Raw genomic sequence first — 27,502 nt, 5'->3', positions numbered from 1 at the left:
GCAATGCTCCCAGCTTGTTGCTTATTCATTCAGAGTGGGAAAGCGCCAGCCCTGCGGCCCGCCTGTGCTGGGCTACCCCAGTAAGGCTCCCAAGCGATCCTGCCTGGTACCCTGCAGAGAGCCTCTTGCAACCCTGGGCACCGCCCCTGCCCTGCCCTGACCCCTTGGCCTCGAAATGCTGTCGTCGGAGGAGCCGTCCCGCTCGGACCAAGGCCAGGATGGACAAAGCTAGAGCTGGGGCAGGCAAGGAGCCATCCTGTCCTCGAGGCCGTAGGAAGAGAAGCACGCACAGGGGGCCACTCCTGAGAGCCTTTCGGTTCCCCAGGCCTCTGCAGAGGGGCCACCATGGCTCTGGCCCCAGCCGGCTGGCAGCTAGGGGCCCTGGTGTGGGGCGCCTGCCTCTGTGTCCTGGTGCATGGGCAACAGGCCCAGCCGGGGCAGGGCTCGGACCCAGGGCGCTGGCGGCAGCTGATCCAGTGGGAGAATAACGGGCAGGTGTACAGCCTGCTCAACTCGGGCTCCGAGTACGTGCCCGCCGGGGCCCAGCGCGCGGAGAGTAGCTCCCGGGTGCTGTTGGCGGGCGCCCCCCAGACCCCGCGGCGGCGCAGCCAAGGAGGGCCCCGGCGGCGGCAGGCCCCTTCCCTGCCCCTGCCCCTGCCCGGGCGCGTCGGCTCAGACACTGTGCGCGGCCAAGCGCGGCACCCGTTCGGCTTCGGCCAAGTGCCCGACAACTGGCGCGAGGTGGCCGTCGGGGACAGCACGGGCATGGCCCGGGCCCGCACCTCGGTCTCCCAGCACGGGGGCTCCACCTCCTCAGTCTCGGCCTCGGCCTTCGCCACCACCTACCGCCAGCCGCCTTCCTTCCCACAGCAGTTCCCCTACCCGCAGGCGCCCTTCGTCAGCCAGTACGAGAACTACGACCCGGTGGCGCGGACCTACGACCAGGGCTACGTGTACTACCGCGGCGCGGGCGGCGGCATGGGCGCCGCGGCGGCGGCGGCGGCCGTGGCCTCGGCGGGGGTCGTCTACCCCTTCCAACCCCGGACGCGCTACGAGGAGTACGGCGGCGGCGAGGAGCAGCCCGAATACTCGCCGCAGGGCTTCTACCCGGCCGCGGAGAGGCCCTACGCGCCGCCGCCGCCGCCGCCGCCCGCCGACGGCCTGGACCGCCGCTACTCCCACAGCCTGTACCACGAAAGCGCCGCGGGCTCCGAGCAGACCCAACCCGACCCCGGTCCCGACGCGGCGCAGGCCACCGGCGGCGCGTACGGCGGCGACCCCCGCCTGGGCTGGTACCCGCCCTATGCCAACGTGCCGCCCGAGGCCTATGTCCCGCCGAGGGCCGTGGAGCCGCAGCCTCCGTTCCGCGTGCTAGAGCCTCCCTACCTTCCAGTGCGCAGCTCGGACGCGCCCCCGCCCGTGGGGGAGCGCGGTGGCGCGCAGCAGGGCCGTCTCAGCGTGGGCAGCGTGTACCGGCCCACCCAGAACGGCCGCGGTGAGTACTGTCCCCAGCCCCACTCCCCGAGTTCTGTCCTCTTTGGCCCCGGTTAACCGCTCAGTGAGCCCAGACCCTCCTTCGCCCTTTACCAAAGTCCCCACCCCCACCCCTACCCCTGAACTAAGTGAGGACCCGCCAATCCACCATCGACAGCCCCAGTGCAACCCACCTCCCAGCCTTCCCAGGGCTACACATCAGCAGTGCTCGAATTTGGCCAGGCAGGCCTGGGCTCTGACCCCGGCTTGAGGGGCACAGGATGGAGGCACTGTTAGGCTTTGGGAGGAAGCGCCTTCCAGACCTGGTTTGGGTCATCTGGGGACAAAGGGAAGGAGCTCTTCTCCCTGCCTCTTCCTCATTCCAGCCAAGGCATGTCCTCCACCCTTGGAGATGCCCCCGTGCCAGTCTCACAGGGTGAAGCAGGGAACGGAAGGGTCAGAAAGGCCTTAAGGGATGCCTCCGGGGGTGTGTCAAGTTCCCAGCCACTGGGCTATGTGAGCTTGGCCTCAGTGAGCAGGAGGTTAGAGGGGAGGCTCTTGCCCCAGGCAGGAATCCAGACTAGATGACAGGAGTTCTCTCAGGGACCCTAGAGGCCCGTGAGGCACTAGCCTGGGTGCAAAATTTAAAGAGGCACCAAAAAGCTCAGTCATTGGGGTAGGTAATCTTTTAATGCATTTTTAGATCAAAATAATGCAAGAAATTCAGTGATGAACAAAATATCCCAATTTTAAATAGAATTAGTAATGGTGCCATGCCAAGCCATACTGGAGCCTAAAATCAGCAGTACTGATGCTGTTTTTATTTGAAATTTTGATATTTTGTTCATCACAGGTTTTTTTTGTGTTAATTTTGATTTTAAAAAATAATGCATCAAATATTACTTATCTTGGTTACTGAGTTTTTTTGGAGCCCTTTTAAATTCTGTCCCCCAGGCCAGTGCCTCACTCTTTTCACTCAGCTCATCTGATCCTTGGCTCTGGGGGAGAGTCTTAGGAGGCCCTCTGGATGGGCCCCCCTCTGGCTTTTTCTGGTTGGGGTTGGAGGGTTGAGGGATGTGTGAAGATATGACTGGGAAGGTCCAAGTCATTTGCACACAAGGACACAGTGCAAGGGGCAGCCTTCCTTCTTGAGATGGGCAACTCTACACATGCCGTCAGCACTCAGGCTGCTCTGCCAAGGACCCACTAGTGGTCTGGCCAGGGCTAGCCAGCTATTGGCCAGTCCTCTGCTGTCCTAGAGTTCCCTTCCTGCTTCTATTTTTGCAAGTTCAAATTCAGCTTTTGTCAAGGTTTTCCATTCAGTCCCCAATGCATATGCAGTCCACTTCTGCCCTCCCTTTTTCAGGCTGTAGTCAGTGCTCTGATTCTTTGCTCCACACCAAGGTTGCTGTGCCAGGCCCACAAGGTGAGGGCTAAGGACTTCAGGGCTCAAGAGCTCAGGTAGTACACCCCCAGCCTTTGCTCCTCTGCCTCTGTCAACACCAAGACTGCTATCTTGTCTTCAGCCATACTGACCTTGGGTGAGAGGCTGCTGCTGAGGCAAGGGCAAAGTGGTGGTGGGGAGGGAAGGTGTTCCTGTCTCCCTAGGGGCTGCTAGAACCCAAGGTTAAGGGAGGGGAGCCTCCCCACTGGTAGCGCCCTTTCCAAGGCATAGCACACGAGATGGGTGCTGAATCGCAGTTTGAGAACCTGCAGGCTGAGACAGGAATGAGATGGAGGGCCCTCTGTGATGTTTTGAAGGGTACATCCTCCTGGTCCTCACCTGGACTTGCAGCACCCTGCAGCAGAGTGTCAGCTGCTACTAGAGCTCCTTGGAAGAGAGGACATTTTGCCAATAGGGTACTAAGCTTTTGTGGTTGCTTTTCTTAGAATGCAAGACCACGGAGGGGCTCAGCCAAGGCAGCCCACCTCTGGGCAGATGAGAAAACCGAGACCTCAAACTCTATAGCACTGCTGGCAGAGCAAGGCCTAGAACTGGACATCTGTGCTCCAAGCCAGTGGGTTTTCTAGGGCCCCTCTTTGGCCTGTCACTTCTTAAGGGTCAGAGGGGAACGGGCCAGGGCAAGGCCATGTCTAGGTTGGGGGTGTTTGGGGCTTAGCAGGGCCTCTGGCCATCGTTCCTGAGCCCCACAGTTCATTTGAATGAAAGACATTTCTCCCCTGAAGGTAGTATGCTAGGGGCCAGGCCAAGTGTGCTATATGCACCAAATCTAGGCCCTGCCCTGGGGCACACCTCAGTGCTGTGATTGAGCAGAGGAGGAGCCTCTCCAGTCAGGGGCTATGGACTCAGAGAGGACTTTTCAGAGGAGGAAGTGCCCAAGCACTGCTGCAAAGGATGGCTGTCAGCACTCTCCCCTAATCATGGAGGGGATGATGTGTGGGGTGGGACAGTGGTGGGGGGGCGAGGTGCAGGCTCTTTTGGGGCTCAGAGAGGGAACAGTACCTTCTCTCTAATCATTGGATCCCTCTCCCCACCCTGCTAGGCCAGGACCATGGAAAATCCCTGTTCAGGAAAGGCCAAGTATTGTTCTTGAGCTCAGACCCCCAGGCCTGGTGTGGGAGTCCAGGGCGGATTCTCCAAAGCTGACCTCATTCCTCCTGGCCACACACCCAGGGGTCTGAGGCCTGGCGCTGGCAGCCTGTGTGCGTGGGCGTGAACGTGTCCTCACAACACCAAACACATGTGCGCACCACCCTCGTCCTCTATGTCTGGATGGTTTCCAAGTGCCTGTCCAGAACTGTGTCTTCTCGGGTGCCTGCACCCTTTTTCTTTCTACCCTTGAAGGGACATGCCCAAGGCCTCTGACGCTGAACATGTAACTGGAGAGAAGATGAGGAGACAGAGCCTAAAGAGGGTCGTATATTTTGCCTGGCTCTCAGTAAATCGCAGAGGCCTGGAATGTTGCCACTTGCTTCCCAGGCCCGGCTGTGTCCTCTGCACTGTGTCCTTCTCCCATGGCCAGTCCCCCCTCTCCTGGCCTCCTTGCCCCCGCTCCTGCTTCCCAGCAGCCTCAACTTCTCTAAGCTAGTGGTCTTAGTGCCAGCCCCAGAAGACCACAGCTCTTCTCCCAGGGCCTCCCCTCACCCTCAGCTTGATTCACCAGGTCTGGCAACCCCGTGAAGGTAACATGGAGCAGACTGCCCTGGCCATCCTCCCAGGACATCTGTCATGGCTGCGCCAGCCTTGCCTGGCATGTCCTCATAAAACCAATCAGAGGTTAGGAAGGAGCTGAGGCTACCTCTTCCCTGACCCCCTGATTCCCGCCTCCCCCTCACCAGTCCATCCTACATTTGGGCAGATAACCCCTTGAGTTGCTGACCATGTTACTCTCCTGCTCAAGAAGGTTCTGTGGTTCTCAAGGCCTTCAGGACAAAATATAAATGCCTTTGCCTGTGGCTCCTGAACATTGAGACACCGCCTTCCTCTCCCCTCCTTGCCCCCTCTCAGGCCTCCACAGCTCCCATGGGAATTGTGCTGTACCTGGACCCAGAGGTTTTATATCCCCGCACATCCAGGGTACTTCTGGGGTATTCACCTCTCCATCTAGTGCCTCACACTCAAGAGGCCAGACAGAGCCCCTTAGTCCCTGAGAGCAGCCCTGGCTCCCTGCCTCCACCCCACAGCCTGCCTCTCCAGGTCACCTACCCACCTCCGCAGGGATTGGAGTACATGCTGGGAAAGAAGGAAGCAGCCTCCCCCAACAAGCATCCAGAGTTAGAGTCCCACGGCAGAGATGATGATAATAACTTGGCCATTTGCTGAATAACACCTGCTGAGCTTAGTGGTTTAAATGTGCAATTTTATGTACCCTCACTGCCTCCTTGAGAGGGGGAGATTATGGTCTTCTGGTACAGATGAGAAAATTGAGACTTAGGGAGATCTCACAGCTGGATACAGCTGATCCAGAATTCAAACTGAGCCTTTCATCTAGGCATTGCACAGAGATGACCTAGGAGGACCCCCACCCTGCCTGCAAGCCGGGCTGACAGGGTGAGAGCCTGGGCCCCCTCCACCAACTTACCCTTTCTGGGCCTCAGTTCTCCCAGCTGCAGTGGGAGAGGGGGATAATTACACTAGCAGCTGTTAGGCATCTTGCACACCCCTCTTAATTTCTACAGTAACCCCATGAGCAAGGTCCTGGTATTCCTATTTCATAGATACAGTGACAGGCTCACTTGCTGATTGTCACACTTCTTAGTAGTGAAACCAGGATTTGAGTCAGCATGACTTCCCCATCCTGAGTTTTTAATCATCATACATTATTCTTTTTTTAATTGTTATGTTTTCTTGCTTACCCTGTACATTTCATTTATTCACTCACTTTTTTGGTCATTGAACAGATATTTGATTGTCAACTGTTATCCAGATACTGATTATGACAGGGTGAGATGGGACAGTGAGTATGCAAGGCTTTGGAAGTGAAGAGGCCCTTGGCAGTGTGGTGTTAGAGCCTTGTCATCCTCATGTCCAACTCCAGAACCTTTATTAACAAACACTGATCTACTGCTTCCTAAGTGCCTGAAGCCATTCTTGGAGCTTTACAGTTAGATCCTCTAATCCTTATGACGACCTTAAGTATTATTATTATTATACCCATTTTGCAGATGAGGAAACTGAGGCCATCAGAGGTTAAGTGACTTGTCCAAGATCATATAACTGGCAACTAGTAGAGCCAGAATCACAGCTCAGCACCCCTCCCTCCTTCAGAAAGAAGTGGTCTTCAGGCCGAACAAGCTGTCATAAAGGGTCAGATGAGTTATGGAGACAGGGACCTGCATCCTCTTCCTACTTCCCTATTTTATAATCGAATGCCACTAGTATGGGAATAAACAAGTGGTACCTTGGCAACTTCATCTCAGGCAGACTTCCTGTCTCCTCTCTTATCCAGTTGCAAGGTCATATCTTCTCTCCCCTGGTCTCCAACTGAACCATCCTGCAAGAAGAGATAGTTCCTATTTTAAATAATTAAAATAGCAGCTGGTATTTATCGAACACTTACATGCACCAGACACTATGCCAAGTATTTTATTTGTATTTCCTCTTTTAATCCCCCCAGCAACCTCATGAGATAGATAATATTATCACCCCCATTTTACAGACCAGAAAACTGAGGCTGGACTTTAGTAACTCATCCAAGGTCTCAGGGCTCATCAGTGGCTAAGGTGGGAGCCAACTGACCCTCTACCCCACTGAACTGCCCCTCAGGGAAGGGTATGTCTCTGTTCATTGTTTCTCTCAGGTCTAAACTCTCTGGAAAAATCAATGTTTGGAGTTTTGCCTTGAATCCACAGGCTCCCACAGAGCCTTTTGGGGTGGAGGCAGAGCTAGATGGGAAGTCATTAGGGACTACAGGCACCAGGCTACTGCTGCACTTAACCTGGGAGTCCTGGCCTTTCATCCCCACTCCTCCCTCTCTCCTAACCCCAGGGGCCCCCATCTCAGTGTCCTTTCAGCTTTGAAGGGGCACCCCTCCCCAGTAGTCTCAGCCCAAGTCCACCCCACTCCTGTCCAAGCCAAGAAGACGTGGAAAACTCCTCAGGGCAGTGGCTGGAAGGGCAGAGGAAGGAAACGGGTGGTCGCTCAGCCCAAGCAGCCCACACCTGCTTCCAATTCCTGTGCAGGCATTCCTGCGGAGCAGCAGTTGGCTGGGCTCAGGAGGCCGGAAGGAGAGGCTGGGTCTTGTCCCTTCCCCTGCCCTGACCTAATGCCTCCTCTCCACAGCTGAACCCAGAGGGCCTTTTTGTCTGGATTCAGGATTACAGGGCCAGAGCTGGGCCAGGGTCTCTCTCCCCATTGCGGATACAGAAATCAAACATTTCAGTATCACCTGAATGCCAGAGCAGGAAGAGACTTGGGTAGAGAAGGCAAGGCCAAGAGGCCTATGCCATCAAAGCCTCAGGAGAAAACCCACCCTTCCTTCTGCTTGTGAGCCAAGTGGTACCATGGGATTTCCAACCTCAAAGCTAATCCTTTTTCAAAAGAAAGGACTTTGGAATCCCAGCCTTTGCTTGATAATGAAGTCTGTGCTCACATAGGCAGATACCACCGGATCCTTTGTGGGGTATAGGTATTTGTGCATGTGCTCAACAAGGGCGTATCGGTGCCAGGCCCTGAACTGATTATAGGGAATTCAGGGGTGCCCTGACCATCTCTGTCCTCACTCTGGTCTTAGCCCAGCAGCAAGAAACCACACACACAGAATACAGTGGCCCAAGCTCACCTCCATCTTGCCTGTCTCTCCAGCTCTCAGACCTGCTGTGTACTGAGACCTGGGAGTGCAGCTGGACAGCAGACAAAGGAGAACCCCACCCACCCCCAGGGGCTCTCGTCTGGCTGATCACCTCATAAGGACATTCAGCCACTCAATAATATTATTATGTGCTGGGCAGTGGTCTAGAGCTGAGTATTCATTAGTGAAAAGAGACAAAAATTTTGCCCTTGTGGATCGTGTATTTTTGTGCATAAACATAATAAATAGGTGAATATTAGAACTTGGTACATATTGTGGAAAAAGAGAATAAGGGAGAGCTGGAGCGTGGGGGAGGGGCAGGTTACAAAGGTAGTAAGGGTAGGCCTCATGGAGGTAACATTTGAGCAAAGACTTGAAGGAGAGGAATGAGCAAGCCATGTAACTAACTGCAGGAAGAGTATTCCGCACAGAAGAAACAATCAGTGCAAAGTCCCTGAGGCAGGGGTCCCTGAGGTTTTCAAGTGTGTGCCAATGTGGTTAAAGCAAGTGGAATGGGAGTGGGGGTGCAACAAGAGACAAGTCAGAGAGGTAATAGGCCCAGACCTTGGAGAGAGGGCCTTGTAGGCCACTGCGAGAACTTTGGCTTTTACTTTCCATGCATTGGGAAGAAACCGCAGGGTTTGAGATGAGCAGTGATGTTTAAATAGGGGCCTTGACTGCTATGCTGAGAATAGACAGCGAGAAGGCAGGCAAGAGACTGAGAAGAGGCTGGTGCAGAGATCCAGGCAGAGATGATGGCAGCTGGGCCAGGTGGCAACAGAGGTGGTGGGAAGTCAGACTCGGGATGTATTTCAGAGATAGAGTTGATGAGATTTCCTAGTGGATTGGATGTGGGGTATAAGAGAAAGGGGTCAGGCATAACAAAAAGGTTTATGGCCTGTGAAGCTGGAAGGATGAAGTCATTAGCAGCTGAGGTGGAAAGGCTGTGGGCCTATCAGGTTTCGTAAAAAAGATAAAAAGTTCAGGTGACTGTGAAGGATCTGAAGGGCAGGGAGAGAACCCAGGGGACTGAAGCTTCCAGGAATGCTTCTGGAAGCAGGTTCTGCAAGAGTGAGAGGCAGGAGGGGTAGACGCTGTGTTCATGCTGGGAATGGTGTAGGTAAATGAGGTGCAAAGAGGTGGTCAGAAGGCTTGGCCAGAGGGGAAGGCAGTTGACCTCCCCAAAGGCTGGCGTTGACCTCCTCCCAGCTCAGGCCTGGTCTGCTTCCGGGGCAGTTTGCTCAATTGAACAAACACTCACAGACCCCCTTCTCTGAATTGGGCTCTGCCACACAGAGGAGTGAAGCCGTCACTGCTACTGAACTGTATCTCCCAGTCAGATGGGGGATGCAGATGTGTGCTGGTAGAGGGAGGGGCACAGGGTGGTGGCAGAGAGGTGGTCAGGGCTGACAAGGTAGTCTTTGGGGCCAAAAGACTGTATTCCAGGGCACCACAGCATCAGAGGCCAGGGCAGAAAAGTCAGGTGTGCTAGGGAGCTGTCTACTGATCCTTAGATTTAAGAGATCTGGAAGGCCAGATTAGGGCCAGACCACAGAAGGCCTTAGCTGCCCCCCTGAAAAGTCTGGGCTTGATTCTGTAGGCAATGGGGAGCCGTTGAAGGTTCTGAGCCCAACTTTATGGCTATCACAACTCCTTTGCCTGGGCTGGGATTGCCCCTTCATGGTGGGGCACAACAGATCCTGCAGCCACCTTGCCTGCCTGCTCATCACACAGGTGTGGCACTGCCAGGCCAGTGCTGACAATTTAATGTCCTGATTATTAGATGATAATTTCATAGGACACGGAGCTGCCAGCTCTCACCCCGGAGGCCCTTTTGGCTCATCTTTATTCAAAGCGTGCTCTTCGAGCTTTCTGCTTTCCCTACCTAGGGGCTCCTCTGAAGTCTGGCTGCATGAGCCAGAACATCCCGCTGCGCACGTATTTCACAACCCATTGCCCAGTTCCTGCTGGACATTGTTTATCCTCCAGCCCGGGATTAGATTAGGGCTATTTTGCATTCCACTCTCCTTCATCTGCTTCTTTTGAGCAGGAGACCTAGAAGAAAAGATTTCCGAAGAGACAAGGTTTATGGAACCCACAAAAAAAGGGAAGCCAACAGGGAAACAGGTGAGGTGTGGGCAAGCAGCAAGAATGTAACCACAAGCTCTCTGTGCTGGGCAGCCTCCAGGAACCGCTGAGCAGGAGGGAACAGCTCTCTCATGAAGCAGGAAGGATTTAGGTCAGACGTGGGAGAATTTCCTGGCTGCTAAGGAATTGTCTGTAGAGGTTGTAAGAGGTCTTGGGCTCTTGCCCAAGGCTGGGGAATGGACTGAAGAGCTCCTGAAAAGTATTTTAATCTCCAAGTGTTTATGGAGCCAGCAAATTATGCTCAAGGACAGGTTAATCCAATCTCCCCACTATCCACATGGGGAAACTGAACCTTTGAAAAGAGAAGGGGCCTGGACAGTGGGAGATTGGACAAGAGGGAGAACTCACCTGCAAGTCTTAGCAACAAGAAAGCCCCAGCCGTGTCCTGCCGGGGAAAGGGAAGACAGCCCTCAAGTTCCTGCAAGGTGGCATGCAGACCAGCTGGCAGCTCCAGGCCCAGCTGGAGTGGGAGATGGGGCAGGCTGGTTCTGAGCATATTGTGAAGGGGCCCTGCATCCCCCAAAGAGGAAGCTGCAGGGCCGGAGCCAGAATGCAGAAGCTGGTCCTTGTCCTTGGCTGTGTCTTCACTGCCCCGGAGGGTCTGACAGGGCCCTCCGAAGCTGAAAGTCTTCCCAGACCAGCAGCTGCCTGCAAAATGGCCTTGGGACATAATTCTCTTATGCCCAGCCACTCCCCTGGCCAAGCAGCCTGGCTTTGGCCATCCCAGAGGACTTTGCTGCCCTTTGACTCAAAGTCCCCCAACCCCGGCCCAGGCTCTGTGCAACCTGAATCCCTATGTGCATGACCCTGTGGTCAGCATGGAAGAGTACCCACAGGGGGAATGGGTCCAGGGCTCCAGGCCATGTGTAGGATAGAGAACAATCAGATCTGGAGAAATAGAGGCAGTCAGGCCTGGAGAGGGGCCAGGCCTACCCAGGGTCACACAAAAGGCCTGTGACAGAATAGGATAAGAAGCCAGGCTCCTGTCTGTCTCCTGGGAGCAGAAGGCCAGATGCTGATGGTGACCAGCGCCTCTGTGGGCAGCCTGAGCAAGACCATCCACCCAGCTTTCAGGTAGTTACGCCATCCCTAGGGTCCATCCCAAGGTACTGGCTAGAATGCCTTGGGGGTACACACCGTGGAGTCCTATTTAGCAATGACAAGCAATGAACTAGATAGATCTTAAAAGTTTACATTGACTAAAAACCTAGGAAACAGAATGAGATTATAAAATAATATCTTTCATATACTTTAAGAATACGTAAACACTGCAAATTTTATACAGAGACAAATGTTCAAGGACATATCTAAGGGTCAGGGGTGAGGATAAAGTTTAAAAATTTTTTATTATAAGAGAGGGGCCTTAGACCAGTGATAATGGTTAGTTTGCCCTGAAATGAGAATTATGATTAATTCCATTTTCTGCATTTATAAAAACAGAAGTCTCCAGGAAAAGTTCTCACTGGAACCTACTTAATAGAGTCTCTAGTACCATCTCTAAGGACTGGATGACTCCATACATTCTGGATAAGAGATCCCAGCCCTTCCTCAAAATTATATCCCCATGACTGATGGTTCTCTCTGCTTTCTGACAAGCATTACTCTCTCCAGGGTCTTCCTTTAAATTATACACTTTTGGGGATGAAGTTAGGGGTGAGTGAGCACACAGTTCTGGTTGTAGCTGGACTTCACCCAACATTGGCCACCGTGTCCAGAGGGCCTGATTGTACAGCATAAGCCAGAGCAACAGACCAGTACCTCTGCCTCTACACCCACGAGCCCCTGCTCGAGCCTTCTTTTATCCCCTTCTAACATCACACATCCCACCCCCTTGTCCAAGCCCCTGTGACGGGACTGAAAGCCCAAGCCCGAAGGCCCGGCTGCTGACTGACTGCCTCCTGGGAGAGCAGGCCAGAGAAAGAGGCATTGTTCCTTCTTGGAAAAACATACCAGCAGAGGGAGGGGGCCTGCTGTTCCCAGGGACCTCAGCAGAGGATGGGGAGGGGTAGGTACAGGGCCTAAAGGCTGCTCTCTTTTCCAGCAGCTTCCTTCAGGGCAATGAATGTGTGACGAGGTGGAGTATGGCCAGGGGGAGCCAGTTAGGGGAGTCACAGAACCCCTGTGATGGTCAGAGATGTACAAAAGATAAAATGAAGATGTTGTGATTACATTTAAGCTCTAGAAAACGCATCAACTAATGTAATGAAAAAGGAGACCTATGATTAAGTGGGATGGTGGAGGGGGAAAGGGGGATTTACTAGAAAGAAGCAGGAGGGAACTTGCAGGGATGATGGAAACAATACTCTTGATTGTGGTGATAGTTACATGGTGCATACATTTGTCAAGACTTACAAACTTGTATACCTAAAATCTGTGCATTTGACTGTATGTAGATTAAATTTCAAAATAGTTTATTTCTATGAAAAGAAGACTGACAAGGGGAGTTCTGGGAGGAAGTCAGGACCTGGGATGTCCTCCTGAGCTACCTGAACTCTGTGACTGTGGGCAAATGCATTGCCCACTCTGAGCCTCAGTTCCCTCCAGCACTTCCATGTACCCTGGTGTCTCGTGGGGGACAGAGTGAGGAGCATGCTCATGGATAATGGGAACAGTAAAGTATAGTTGGCCCTCTATAACCAGGGATGGAGAACTTGCATAGACAGAGGGCTGACTAAAGGGCTTGAGCACCTAAAGAATTTGGTATCCTTGGGTAGGTGTGTTACTCCTGGAAACAATCCTCCTTGCTTATTGAGGGATGACTGTTTTAAGCAACTAATCATTATAGAAGATCGGCTGACAGAGGCCCTTGGGATGGGCAGTCTAATAACCCCTGCAACACAGGGGTAGGGGTAGGGGATGGGGGCGGGTCTTCCCTGCCAATCAGGAAAGACCTCCTGGAGCAGTAGACACCTGCCTGAACCTGAGATTTCTCAATAAGAAGAAGATCATCTGTGGCCAGGATCAGGGCTCAGATTGTAACCAGCAGCTCTGAGGTGACTGTCCTTGGTATTTCTCCTGAATGCTCACATGTAGTACTATACAAACGCTCCTCCCCCATAGTCTGGAACTTCTTTTAAAAAACCTACCCCAGTTATAATCAAAAAGGACCAATGATGTCAAAACAACTCTTTCTAAGTTTTTTTTGTTTGTTTTAATACTGAGCTTTAGTCTATAATCTGGGGACAAACAGCAATGAGTCTGAGGTTCAGCGTTATTGATAGGTATCAGACCTCAGTGTGTGGCCAGGATTAGAGATCAGTATAGGACTAGGATTAGGGCTCAGTCTGTGACCAGGATCAGGGTTCTGGCAGGCTATTATCAGAGTCAGGCTCAGTATGAGTACAGGGTCAGGGCTCAGTGTGTGATCATGGTCAGGGCTCAGTCAGAGGCTAGGAGTGGTACTAGCCCTCACTGGCCCTGAATACCCTGGCCTCTTACTCAGCTGGCTCTTCTAATTTCCCTGGACTGTACAACCAACTCATGGAATGGCCTAAAGAGGAAGAGTCGGGCCAGAAAAGCTTTATGGAGCCATCTGTGCCGTGTTTATTGAAACCGAGCCTGGGATAGAGGAGGTGGCTATCTGGTGCCAAATGCTGGGTCTCATGAGGCTTCAGACCCAGCTGACCCACCCTCACATGTTGCTGACGGAAAGGCACTTCGATGTTGGGGAAGGGGCCCATTCCTGTCTTCCTCACGTCCCCCACCAAGAGACTTCTGGGGACCAATGGGTAAGAACCAGCTTGGCACTGAGGTGGCCCCTTGCTTTGAGGGCCTGAGGACCCCTTGGGAAATGACTACAGGCATTCCTGGGGGCTTGAGTAATGGGACCTAGGCTGGCCAAGACAGCCCCCATCAGCCAGGAACCACCTCATCCTCACCCACCCTTGTGCTCCAAGCTTTCTCTTCATTCCTAGTAGGTGAGGTCACACTGGCTGCCCAGACCAGGCCCTCACATGAGGCCTGGGCCCCAGAGTGAGCAGGGTACAGTCTGGGATCCCAGGGTATGTGTGTGTGTGAGCGATGGTATGCAGGCAGACACCTCTGTGAAAGGCTTACAAGCCAGAGTCCCCCTTCTTTGCCTCATCTTCTAGACCCAAAAGCTGACAAGAGGGTTTTGGCACCAAGAAGAGGAAGCTGGAAGACTGTCTGTGTGACTAAAGTCCCCCCCTACCTTGCTTGCTCACCAAGAGCAGAGGGCTTGAAAGAAACTAAGAGGAACTTACAGCCTTATTTATTTGCCAGAATCCCTGGAGCTTGAGAGGCCCCAGGCCCACTTCTTTTTAAGTCAGTGACCCAGCTGTGATGAAGCCCAGGGCTCTAGGGTCCCCCTGCCTACCTCCCACCCAACCCTGGGCCCTACAACTCCCACTCCCAGCATCAAGATTATTGCTTTTCATTTCATGCAGATGGAATCTGGACACCTGAGTTTGGTTTCTGCTAATTCTTAATAACACTCACTGGGACTAGCTTCTGTTTGCGAGCGGGTAGAGGGGTAAGGCGGGGAGAACGAGGCAGGATAGACAGTAACCCAGCTCTAGCATATCCTGGGAACTAGTGATCACAGAGGCTGAAACAGAGTACAGACTTCCCCTGGACCCTGCAGGGGAGGAAGCCAGGCGCCCCTCAGGTTGGAGGCCAGAGACTTAAGACAGGAGGGTGTGGCCCAGTCTAGGGATGGATGGCAGGAAGAAAGGAATCAGGCTGGGCGCCCAGGCTGAGAATGCTGCCCAGTCAGCAGCCTGCTCTGGGGATGTGTTTTCCTTCTGGCCCATCCCTTCCTGCCACCCCCAATTCTGCCAGCCAACATTTACCTGGCTCTGCCCATGAGCCTGCCAGGACCCATTCAGAGCCAGAAGCCCAGGGCTCTGAATGGGAGTTTATGAAGAATACTGGCTGAGAGGAGCAGAGGTTGTCTGGAGGCCGGTGCAGAGGCCTGGGGAATAAGGACATGGAGGAAAGTGTCTCTGTCAGGAAATCACTTGGTTCATTCAGTCCTGCCTCCAAGCCCTTGTCCATGCTAATCCCCACCCCCACCCCCACCAAGAACACCCTTCCCTTCCATCTTCTCTGGCTCTCCACATTTCTCCCTATCTCTCCGCTTTTGCTCATATCCCTGCTCTGCCAAGAGGTCTCAGTGCTCCCACAGCACAGAGCTCCAGAGGTGGCCTCCTGTTCCCTGACCCCACATCTGACCAGGGAGAAGGGTTCGCACCCTATACCTATCTCAGGCTGGGAGGCTTCCTGAAGGCCTTGACGGCCTGTGTAGAGGAAGGAAACTGGCAAAGGGTATCTGGGGGTGGGGATGTCTCTGGGCATTAACCATGGTTAGCCTGATCCTACTTAATGTCACACTCTTCCTCCCTCCTCCCTTTCTCTCACTGCCTACTCCAGGACTCCCTGACTTGGTTCCAGACCCCAACTATGTGCAAGCGTCCACTTATGTCCAGAGAGCCCACCTATACTCCCTGCGCTGCGCAGCAGAGGAGAAGTGCCTGGCCAGGTAAGGAGCTGAAGATAGACAGTCCATGGGAGTTACCCAGACCCCACATGCATGCCAGCCAGGCTGCCAGGCTGCCTGTAAGCCACATAACCTTGGCCAGGTGTCTGAGCCTCCCAGGACCTGGTCCTCATCATGTACAAGCCTTGCCTGCCCCAAGGGAGTCAGGAGAGGAAGGGAACAAGCTGTTATTCTGCATTTCTGAATATGTCGCTATACAAGGTAGCTGACTTTTACTGTGGCCTTTAATCTCCACTCTAGCACTGCAAGTATGTGTTATCCCGGTCAGGAAACTGAGGTGCAATGACAGGAACTAAAACTTTTCCTATCTGAGCTGCCTCAGGAGAAGGTTCCTCATGGGGAGCCCAGGGTTCCGATGCTTCCGTGAGGACCTGGGGAAGTCCTTTAGGGGAACAAACTTTCAGGACAGAGGGCCAGAGTATGAGGCCATCTTCACAGAGGACAAGGGTGACTGGCTGGCCCAGGCCGTCTGCCTGGGTCTTAGCAGGGGTGGTGAGCATAGGCAACAAAGAGGCCTCAGTTATGTGTGGCAACAGAAGGTGAGCACAGCCAACTCTTCATAATTCCTGGGCGATTCTGCCTCCTGCAGAGCTGGCTTCTAATTTTTGTTAACTAAATATTCTGTTCAAATATATATGCTTTGGGGACATCTCCCTGTGCTAAAAGAACTAAAGATTACACTGACCTACTTTTGTTGACATTTCTCTATGCCGGAAGCACATAGTATTCTTAATTACTTGCTTCTTTTTTTGACATTTGAACTTTCTATTTTATATCTAAGTGTCTGGGAACCCCTTTGGAATCTAAACATTTTCTCACTTATGGACTCTCTAGTCCACTGCCACTCAGAGTAGTTGACCACAACTGTTATCTATTTGTAACAAGATAAGGAGCTTGTACCAGGTTACAACTCAGCTCACTGCTTCCTTCATCAAGAAAAGGCTTGAAAAGGAAAGAAAAAATATCCGCTGAACTAAACAGTGTGATTAGTGATATAGTTGATCTACATGCTCGTGCAAGTTCCTTATCTCATTACAGACTGGCAACAAACTGTGCGTGAACTGGCAGCAGTCCTAGGACACACACTGAATACCACTCAGTCGGCCTGCCCATTCAGGTCTTGTCTGTTCTCAGTTGTCCCTGGGAAGGGAACACGGTGACATGCTGCTGCTATGATTCCTCCAACAGTGAGGAGCTCACAGCCTCCATGGCAGTCCCTTAAGGCAGAGATTTGAGGAGTTTGAGTCAAAACCCAAACTCCTGCATGGAGCATCCGTGTGTCCAGACCTGAACTCCTAGATGGGCTGGGGAGGAGCCGGGCCCTATCCTGGAAGGATCTCCTGGTCTAGCTGAAGAGACACGCCCCAAGGACAGAACCAAGCAGCAGGTAGTGGAAGGAGAGCTAGCGTGAGCAGTTTGCAGGCTGGAGCTTGCAAGGTCAGAGAGGGAGAGGTCAGCAAGAGCTGAGGCATCGGAGGAAGCTGGGCGCAGGATACAGACCTAGAAAACCTAGCAAAGCTCAAGCCCTGGAGTGTGAGGCCCTCGGAGATCTTCGGAAGTGTGGGCTGCAGGCTGGTGCCAGAGCACAGACGGCTAGCAGGATCCAGACAAGGGAAAGGACTTGCTCCAAGTCTCACCACAAGTTTGTGGCCAAGCTGGGCCTAGAACCTAGACCCTGATGGTTTCCCACGGTGTGCTGAGCCGAACGGAAGGGCAGCGTTGAACTCGACAGAGGAAAAGAGGGTGTTTGTTCCAACCCAGACACAGATGGATTCCAAGCCTCCCCCAGACAAGGCCAAGGGCCCTGTGTCCTGGCAGAGAGGAGCCTGCACTGCCTGTTGTCCAGACATCCTCTCAGAGAGAGCCAATCCCCACAACTGGCTACCTCCTGCCTCTGGCCTTAGGACCCAGACCTTAATGAAGGCCAGAGAAGTGCCCCTAAGGCCGGCCAGGACAGCTCTCACAAGGCCCATCTCAGCTGGGAGTGGGGGTCAGTAACTGAATTGTGAGCAGGCAGTCTGCACCAGACCCATGCTCCCTAAGTGGAAAAAGGGCAGGTCGCTAGCCCTGAAGCCATGTAATCAGGGAGATATGGCCTCATCACACAGACCTAGCTTGGGGCGTGTGTGGTATCAGAGTGTGCTGCAGGCATCGTGTTAGAGCTCACAAGCAGTCAGGATTTCTTAAGTGGAGCAATCAGGGCAGACTTCCTTGGGGAGGGGCCTGAACTGGCCTAAGAGGCTGGGTGAGTTCTGGGTCAAGTGAACAGCATGGGCAAGAGTATAGATTAGCAAAAGAGTTAAGTCTGTTTGGGAAACAGTGTTTGAAGCTAGAATGCAGGGTGTGTTGGGAAGTGGAAGGCAAACAGGACCAGGAAAGTGAAGAGGCTTTGACACTGAAGAGGATGAGCCTGTTTCTTAGGTTCACAACCAAGACATGGCATGCCTCAGTCAACAATTAGGGCTCTGTCCAGAGGAGGAAAGACTTATCAGAATCTCCTGGATAGGGCCATTTTATAAAAGACCTCTAAAGATTTTGAAACGACCCCACCCCCAGGGGCTATTCCTAGCTAAGAGTCACCTGCAGGTATCAGGGACCCTCAGCTAGTCATTGTCAGGCCAGATGCTGCCAGCCTCATGGTGGAGAGAAGGGGAAAGGCCCGAGCCTCCGCCGCATTGCAGGGGGTCAGATGTCAGGGTCTTCGGGGGCAAGTTGGCCTATTCTGGGTTCAGTGTCATGGAACCCAGCCCCACTCTGGTCTTCCTACCTGTCCCTGCAGCACGGCCTACGCCCCGGAGGCCACTGACTACGACGTGCGGGTGCTGCTACGCTTCCCCCAGCGCGTGAAGAACCAGGGCACGGCAGACTTCCTCCCGAACCGGCCGCGGCACACCTGGGAGTGGCACAGCTGCCACCAGTGAGTGAGACCAGTGTCCTCTCCTGCCCATTAGCGTTCCTTCCCCATTAGCGCTTCGGGAGAGGCAGGTGTTGGTGGGAGGGTCCCATGAGGTATATTCTGCTAAGGATCTATCACTGGGGCAAGAGTTTCTCAGAGGAGCCTTAGCAAAAGCTGGGCTGGAAGAGGAGACATGGAAGGATCAGTCTTGAGAAGGAATGAAAATGTCTAGAATAAAGGGCTTGCTTACGGGAAGCCAGTATAGGTGGCTGCCAAAAGGAAGTGAGGAGTCCTGAATGGATGCTCTCCTAGGGTGAGACGGGCACCTACATGGGGACAGGAAAGATACTGCCCTGTGGGACACAGGGGACCCAGGAGCCCCAGGAGTCCAGACTAGTCGGGAGGCTGTGTCACAGCAAGGTCACCTGTGCCCCTCTCAGGAGGTGACGAAATGGGAAGCCCAGGGATGACCAGGCCCTCTTTTCCCTCCCTGTCCTCTGACTCCAGACATTACCACAGCATGGACGAGTTCAGCCACTACGACCTGCTGGATGCAGCCACAGGCAAGAAGGTGGCCGAGGGCCACAAGGCCAGCTTCTGCCTGGAGGACAGCACCTGCGACTTCGGCAACCTCAAGCGCTATGCATGCACCTCACACACACAGGTTGGGCTAGAGAGGCAGGGGAGCTGGGGGAGCAGACAGCAATGCAGCCTGGGCCAAGTTGAAGATGGGCTAGTGCCAAGGCTCCCGGCCACTCACCTCAACCAGAGTGGGGCTCTTCTTGCCAGTCCTCAGGCCGCCACAGTGCCCTTTGGGGGCTGCCTTACTCCGGCCCCTTCCCATGTCATTCCCAGGGTGTCTGCTCATGGAAAGAAAAGAACATTCTCAACAAAGTCAGGATGGCATGATGTTCTGTTTACCTAGTTGTCCACCCAAATTCATCTTTCTGTCCATCTATCCAAACAGACTGGCTACCTATCTGCCTATCTGTCCCTTTATCAATTCCTCCATCCATTTCTCCCAGGCACACCCCTTTATTTGATCCCTCGAATCTGGCGATTAGATCTCTCATTATCCCTCTGGACCATCTGCCTGTGCGCTTAGGAAGGGGCAGAACCACTCTGAGCAGCTTCCCTGGGCCAGGGTTGGGGCGAAGCACAGAAGCACAGAAGAAGGAGGGCCCCAGGCTACCGGAGTGGGCATGGATGACTCTGGGGAGCATTGCAGCACCCAGCCTCTACTCTTGTCCCTGTTCCCAGGGCCTGAGCCCAGGCTGCTATGACACTTACAACGCGGACATCGACTGCCAGTGGATTGACATAACTGATGTGCAGCCCGGGAACTACATTCTCAAGGTGGGCCTCTTGGTCTGGAGCACCTACTCCAGCCTGATGCTCATGTCAGTGTCCCCAACACTGAGATTTGCTTCAGCCTCTGGGTGTCTTTCTCCCTCCGCAATAGCTGAACAGAGGCAGCATCCTGGGGCATCATGCGCAGGTCTGCACTTCCCATCTAAAGGTCTTAGCCTCAGGCTGATACAGCCTCTTTCCATATAGACACCAAAGAACCCTAGGCTTAGGTGTAGCCGTGTCAGAAGAGGTGGTGACTCTGTCTTCCCTAAGTGACAAAGGACTTGGTGAGCCACGTGGTCCACCCCCTGTCTGTGGGCAGGGCAAGCCCTGTGAGAGGACACTGCCCTCTGAGAGAGACCCTCAGCTTCTCAAGGTGACCCCTGCAAAGCCAGGGTCTCTTGTAACCAAGAGTCCCTTCCAGCCTGAACCCCACTCACTCCAATGGCACTTCCCCTGGCCCAGGCAGTGTGAGAAGAAGCAGAAAAGCACGTTACGGACACATCATCCAACATGATACGTACCTGCTTCGCACAGGCTTCGCAGGACTGGGTCATCATGACCTTGCCTGGGGAAGCCAAGTCTTGGCCTCCTCCATACAGGTGTGAGGTGAAGGTAGGTATCACTGTGCCAGGTCCGCCAGACCCATTGCTCCAGGCCAAAGTTCAGTGGAGGAGGAGCAGTGAGGATGGCTTGGAAGGCAGCTTTAACCGGCATGAAGATGGGCTGCTGGGGCAACCACATTCAGAACACAGCACCCTCAAAGCTGGTTGCAGCTTCCTCCTGAGCACCTTTCAGCAAGTTTGGTAGGGCCTCTGATCCACCTCTCCCAGGGGCTCAGGTTGTCAAGGGTATTCCATCCTTCTCTTGTTCATCCACTCGCCAAAGATGTGCAAAGATCCCTCTGAGTTCTGGGGATTCGAGCCACATAACCAGTGCATAGTTTCCACCCTTAAGGAGTGTACGAGGATTTAAAAGTAACATCCATCTGATCTTAAATGTTCTGCAAATAAAGCTGGGTGTAGCCTGCCCCAGTGAAGGCCCCTCCACCCCAATAATCCAACATTTAAAAGGCTTCATTGTGTCCCGACAGCTCTTCTTCAGACAGAAAGCACAGGTTATGCTTGGGCCATCATCTCAGTGAGTGTCCGGTCCCTTGGGCTCCAGGGCCGAGAATGCCACTTGGCATCATTCAGGCCTTCGACGGTTCGTCTAGACAGACATGCGTGGTGAAAGGTTGCAAGCCTCAGAGTGCAGAGACCAAGCACAGGATCCCCGCTGAGCCCCTCACTCCCTGCTCTGTTCTCTGGGGCAGTGACTCAACCTCTCTGACCCTGAATGGCCTATGCAGGGACCACCTGGCCTGGGCTCTGTCTCTGGGGAAGCTTCCCATCTTCCAGTAAGGGTTATCTGATGTGTTCTTGGCTATGACTATCTCTTCCGTCCTCCATCTCTCTGATCTCCCCATGTCTCTCTATCAGTGTATCTCTGTCTCTGTGCCTCTTGGTCTCTGTACCTTCTCCATCTTCCCGTTGTCTCCCTTTCTCTGTCTCCTCTGTGTCTGTCTGCCTCTCCACCACCTTCCCTGCTGACCAAGTGAAGTGCACTCCCCTGACCAGACCCCTTTTCTCTTTGTCCCCCCCACTTTCTTCAGGTGCACGTGAACCCCAAGTATATCGTTTTGGAGTCTGACTTCACCAACAATGTGGTGAGATGCAACATCCACTATACAGGCCGCTACGTTTCTGCAACAAACTGCAAAATTGTCCAGTAAGTGCTCACCCACCCCTTCCCTGCCCCAGCCCCTTTCCTACCTAGGGAGCAGGCCGGGCCACATGAAACATAAGATACCTGCATTTTGAGTCACCTCAACTGCCAACTGCCAAACATAGTTGCGGTTGGGCCCAGCCCACAGGCTGAGCAGGAGGAGGCTTGTCCATGCCAGCCCGAGCTGAGTGCCCATGGTGGGGCTCAGGCGGCTGTGTTGACCTGGGGTGTGGCTCCCTAAGATCTCTCAGGTGGAAGCCAGCAGGAGGCAACATCTTTGGGTGGATGTACACAGGCTCTGCAATCCTAGTTTTGTGACCTCCTCGAGGGCTCTGTGACATTGGACAGTTTACCTCACCTCTCTGAACTATTTTTAACTATAAAATAGGAACTTTTTATATCCCACATAGGCTTGTGAGGAGGATTTAAAGGCCTGACATCTATGCATGCTCAAGAAACCTTCACAGTGGCACTCAACGAATGCTATCCGTGATCATTAGTGTCTTTATCAAGTGGATTGAATTAAACAGTCCGAAATTAGAAGTGATTCTGATCGGAAAGAGCTGTCATCAGTCCCTGGGCCCCATTGTTGGGCTGATAAACTCTGGGCCCAGGCCTTTGGCACATGGCTTCTGAGCAGGGTCCTCAGCTGTCACTGCCCCGCGGAGATGGCTGTCCTCAGCCTCTCCCCTGATTCCACACATGAACTACTTTGCAGAGAGGCCCCCTGCTAACAAGTTCACAAAGAAACTCCACCCCACTCCATGTGAATTTAAAATGTCTGATCAGGTCAAGGCGAATGTTTTCCATTGAGAGAGAGAGAAAGAGAAAGACGCAGGGAGGGAGAGACAGAGACAGAGACAGAGACAGAGACAGAGACAGAGAGACCTTAGAGCTTTAGTCTACCAGCTGCAGGATGAATGGCAGAGATGTCAAGGCCCAGAGAGCCCTCTTTACCTAAAAGTGGATGACAGGTATGACAGGTGGAGCCTTTAACCAAGATCAAGACTCTGAGCAGGATCAAGATTCAGAGAAAGCTGTTTCACCCTTAGCTGCACCACTAACCTAACTGTTCACAGAACCCCCTCCCTGTCATGCCATGTATATTAAAAATGAGAACAGCAGCCTCTAGCTCTAGGCAGAGAATAGATTCTTCATAAGCAGAATCAGATCAGAATTATCCAGATAACAGAGTGTGTTTGAAACAGCTGACTCCTGCCCCATCCCTAGCAACATGGCTCTTTTGCAGGCCTGGATTCCCAGTACTTTCTTACTCCTCAGAGCCTGTCTCAATCCGCTGTTCAAATTCAGAGATCACCTAAATGGCAGAAGTTTTCTGGAAGGCAATTCTGTAGAAGGAGAAGGAGGAAGGCAGGAAGGGGAATACAAAAAAAGTGGGGCTCAGAGGTGCACAGGAGGCCAGGGAGCCTACATCCCCCGCTTTTGCCTGCTACTGGGAAAAGTAGATTGAAACAGTCTCCCTTTTCCAGGTGGCACCTCAGGCTAGGCCCCCTCAACAGGGCAGACAGAGAAGCAAGCAGAGCCCCGCCTCCCCTGAGGCCGTTGGGCCCTTCCCTCTGAGCCCTTTACATAAGTGCTTGGAATGGTTCAGGTCTTATTAGAGTGTCTCTGCGACCCTGACCGCAGGCAGGCGGCTGGACCAGCGCACAGGAAGCTGGAAAGAGCATTCCCAGAAAGGCCACGGGACTGACGCCTGTGGGTTTCAATCTTGTTTCTGAAGAGGAAAAAGAAGACTTTTTTTTTTTTTTTTTAGTTCTGAGTTAGAAAGAATTTCCAGACAGTAGCAGCTCTGCCTAGAAAACAATCTGAGACTTGGGGCCTGGGGAGGGGGTGGTGCTGAGATGGTGCCCTGGGTGGGAATCCACGAAACCTTTCTTCTTGGATCTGGGGCTGAGGGGCCCCTCTCTTGGAGCCCAGATTACTGAGGGAAACAGAGGCCACGGGCGCCTGCCCTCCCACATGGGATCTGGGCTGCGGAGGGGAAGTCCTCAGCTGGGGAGGCAATAGGGTCCTTGCAGACAGTGGAGTAAGGGGCCTACCTCACCGCCTGCTGCTGACCTGCTCCCTTTCTCTCCTTAGATCCTGATCTTCGAGAAGGTGGACGGGTGGCCAACCCCCCACTTCCCAAAGCAGGTCCTGCTCCCCAGGCAGCGTCCCACCAGAACAAACCTGGCCCAAGGGGCGCAACTCCCCCGTCCAGAGGCAGGGGCAGCTGGACACAGGGGCATCCCTCCCTGCCGGCCTCAGGGAGCAGACGTGGACCAAAACCACAGGGATTCCGGATGCCAGACCCAATTTCGTACTTAACTTTTCTCTACAATGTTATTTTGTTGGTTGTTGTTGGTTTTTATTTTTTATATTTTGGGCATGCCACAGAGCAAGATTGCCCAGACCTGGGCTGAATAAAACAAGGTTTTTCTACTCTGTGGTTCTGCATGTGGCCTGCCGGCTGGACTGACCAGAGCTAGGTTGGGCTCAGGGGACGAACTGGGGCTTCCTCCTTCCCCTAGCAGAACCTAGAAAGGGCAGCCACTACCCCGTTAGGACCACAACTTGACCAAGAGGGCGTCAGGCCCACTGCAGAAACCCCGAGGGGTTTACCCCAAGGCTAAGCCCTCTGTGTGGGAAGAGGATCCGCTGGGGCAGGGGCCCTTGCTCCAGCCCACAGGCCTCTGCTCGGTCTCTCAGTCCTCCATCACGCCACCCTCTGAGCCTCACTCTCCCACCCGCCTCCCTCTCTAGGCACTCACTCACTCTCCTGGCCACTTATTCACATACCGAGCACCTACCGAATATTGGGCCATGCTGGGGCTGAGCACACATAGGAGAATCAGACACAGGTCCTGTTCTCAGAGCTCACAGAGAATGGAGTAGGGTGCACGCCACACTTAATGAGACAGCCCCGACAGGGAATGGTGCAGCCTTCACATGGGAGGTGGTGTCTCCCTGGGAAGGAAGGCACAGGAGTATACTTGGCAGAGGCTGCTGGGGGTGGGAGACAGAGGTGGAAGGAGGCCCCATGGCTGCTGCAGCCCTTGCTCTCCTGCTCTGCCCGCGGTGTCCTAGAGGTCCTGGACACTGGGTCAGGGCAGGAAAAAGCAGAAGGGGGGCACCTCCCCTCTTCCTTCCCCTCCCACAAGCCCACAGGATACCTCTGCCCCCTGCCAGCTCCCTGCCTTCCCATTAGAGTAACACTAGTGAGAAAGGGCAAGAGATGGTTCCAGAACCAGGGCTTTGGGTTCCAGAGCCAATTCTCACTGGCTGTGTGACTTCGGGCAAGTCATGCTGCACCCCTGGGCCTTGGTTTCCCCAGCAAAGAGTGGGAATGTTCTCCTGCCTGACTTGCATGCTGAAATGGAGAACCAGTGAGCTCCTGCTAAAGGGACAGGCACTGGATGAGCTGCAGGGGTTTGGACCTCCCTCCAAGATCACTATGGACCCATAGCCTGTTTGTACCCAGAGTCCTCCAAGAAGAAAGGGGCCTCTTCCCTTTTGGCCCTCATGCAATTAATGCCTCAGGGGCCCTGCCAGCAACTAGATCTTCTGACAGGGTGGAGAGGGAATGCTTTTTGGAGTCGTGCCATACTTCTAGAAGGGTCCTGGCCCCAGACCCCTGGAGCCCTTGGGCCACTCACCAGCCCAGGCAACAGGATGCTGTGGAGTGTCTCTGGAGCCCCTCCCACAGCCCCTCATTGAGGTTTGCTAGGATTCAGCACAGAGAAGGTGCTGCAGCCCTGCCACTCTCCATCCGGGGCTGAGCTAGGAGGCCTGAAGAGAGTAGACAGAAGCCTGTTAGCCAGGGGCCACCGCTCTGCTGCACTCCTCACCCATGTATGCCTCAGAGATGCTGTCTTGATTCCAGCCCCATCCCTCTCCATTTTAGGTGTTCCCAAAAATGAACAAGGGAGGGCTCAGACAAGGTCACTCTATTCCATCCAGACTGTCAGAAGACCCTTGAGGTGGAGTCAAAAGTCCCCCGTTCTCAGGTCACAAAGGAAGCTTACAGCGGGAGACTGCCTAAGGTTACAGGCCCAACGCCAAGGGAAGCTCCTGGGACACGCAGCCCAAGGGGCAGCAGCTCGCCAGAAGGCTGGCAGGAGAAACAGGATGGGAGGGGAGCAGGACCACCTTCCTTGCCTGAACCAGGAAAGGGTTATTCCTTGAAAGCGGATTTGTAAGAAAACAGTATTTGCCTGTTGGTGAGGGCCTTGGCACCAAACAGGGTCCCTCCTGGTCCATGGCAGTGCCCGTGTGCCCACCTGAGCATGGCACTCGGTATCATGTAGGGCCTTCCAGAGGAAGGAGGGAGGCATGGTGGGCAAGACATCTCCATTTCTGACCCAAAACCTCCCTCTCTCTGGGGTTCATAGATCCAGAGGGTCTCGGCCCACACCTCTAGGCACTGATGTGCAGGAACCCACCTGGGCTGCAAAGGGCCTCTCAGTCACCTGCCTAACACCGCTCATCCTCCGCTTGCTCAGCCCCAGTGCCGAAAGGCTCACCGACACTCAGTTGCTGCTGTTAGAAACACTTTGAGGGAAAATGGGCCTCCCTGAAGCCTCCCCCTCGGTCAGGGCCACAGAATTTGTTGGGTAGTAACAATTTGGAGTGGGTATAGCTGGAGAGCAGGAAGGACAAAGAGAGCCGAGTGTTGCAAGTGGCAGAGGACCCGGCTGTGGTCATAACTCTGTCCTGTGCTGGGCCTCAGTCTTCCCATCTGTGTCCTGAGGGGCTGGGCTCCTTGAGCTCCAGTGCTCCTCCTTGTCTGTCAGAGGCTGGGGCAGAAGGCAGGGAGGAGGAGGGAGAGAAAAAGAGGGGAGATAACAGGCAAAGCCCGGCCTGTGTGGGGGCAGGCGTGAGGAGAGACCACTGGACCCAGAGCAGGGCAGCGAGCAGAGAGACTGCAGCCTGGGAGGGCCGGAAACATTATCGCAGACAAGAGGCCTGAAGTGGGGGCATTAGACACCAAACCAAGCTGGACCTGGAACTGTCACAAAGGCTTCCTAGTAGAAAGAGGAAGCTCAGCTGCTGGGGCCCGGGAGGATGTGGCTAGGTCAGCGGGACCAGGGGGCAGGGCCTCTGATGAAAGCCAGCTTAGGGGCCCGAGCTGGACCCAGATCTCACCACTGCCTTTTCTTTTGGGGGCAACTTCCCATCACCCTGTGTGCCTGGGTTCACAGAAGCCACAGCATTGGCCTTCCCACAGCATTCCCCTCCCCAATCCCCAGATGCTCATAGCTCCATGCCTGCAAAACTATCACCCTCCCAGTTCCCCTCACTCCACAAAAATCCCGCCCTTTTGAGAACTTACTTAAGCCTGTATCATGGAAGCAGCTGAGAACCAGTGTGAATGGCAGAGCTGACCCCATGCCCTTGCTGACTTTTAGGTGAGGGGCTTCTTAATTTGTAGGAATAGGTTGCTTGGCCAGAGGTTGGGGCCATGAGGATATTTATGAATTTCATGAAAACATAGCCTCTGAAGTTTGACCCTAGAGATGGGGAGCTCAGGGCCCAGCCCCTACCTCTCTGCATTGGCTATCTCTCAGCCCAACTCTGAGGCCCCCACACAGCACACAGGCTATACCTTATCCCGGTGATGCCAGCCCTTAAACTAAGGGAGGGTCCTGCCTTCCCTGATGATTCCAGACTAAGCAAGGTGACAACACCTGCCTCTCCAACCTGGGTCGGGGGGCTACTTTTCAGCTCCCAACGGGCATCTCCTCTGCTTCATGGTCAAGATAAGAGGCCAAGTTACCACTGGCTGCCCACTCACAGCCTCCGAAGCCCACTGGTCATACACAAGAATGGGCTTCTCACTATGGCTGCATCTGGGCACACATCACAGCCATAGTATTTGTTGGAAAGTGCCACACAGCTCTCTACAACCACCTTTCACCACCGGCATCTCCTAGAGTCATGCAGGAGGTGCCCGTGGATGGGCCTGGCTACACCTCAGGAACCTCACTGAAACCTATGGATGCAGCCGTGGAAAGCAGCCAGAACCCAGGACCCAAGGGTGCACATGACACATGTCACCCTGGAAATTGCAGAGCTTTCAGAGAATGAAAAGGTCCTGAA

At 53.9% G+C, this 27,502-nt stretch overlaps 1 protein-coding gene across 1 annotated transcript; it reads left to right on the top strand.

Moving 5' to 3' along the window:
• LOXL1 (lysyl oxidase like 1) lies at window positions 1-23,845 on the top strand. The gene is made up of 7 exons (XM_039856483.1): window positions 1-1,495; window positions 15,264-15,372; window positions 18,170-18,307; window positions 18,794-18,950; window positions 19,547-19,642; window positions 21,291-21,406; window positions 23,504-23,845. Exons 1-7 carry the CDS (start codon window positions 346-348, stop codon window positions 23,508-23,510), a joined length of 1,773 nt encoding a protein of 590 aa, XP_039712417.1. The 5' UTR covers window positions 1-345; the 3' UTR covers window positions 23,511-23,845.
• Window positions 23,846-27,502: the final 3,657 nt, after the last annotated feature.

This window comes from Pteropus medius, unplaced genomic scaffold (assembly GCF_902729225.1).
Source record: "Pteropus medius unplaced genomic scaffold, Ma_sr-lr_union100, whole genome shotgun sequence".
Classification (NCBI taxonomy): Eukaryota; Metazoa; Chordata; class Mammalia; order Chiroptera; family Pteropodidae; genus Pteropus; species Pteropus medius.
Note: the sequence above shows the minus strand (reverse complement) of the source record. Positions and strands in the feature narration are given on the sequence as shown.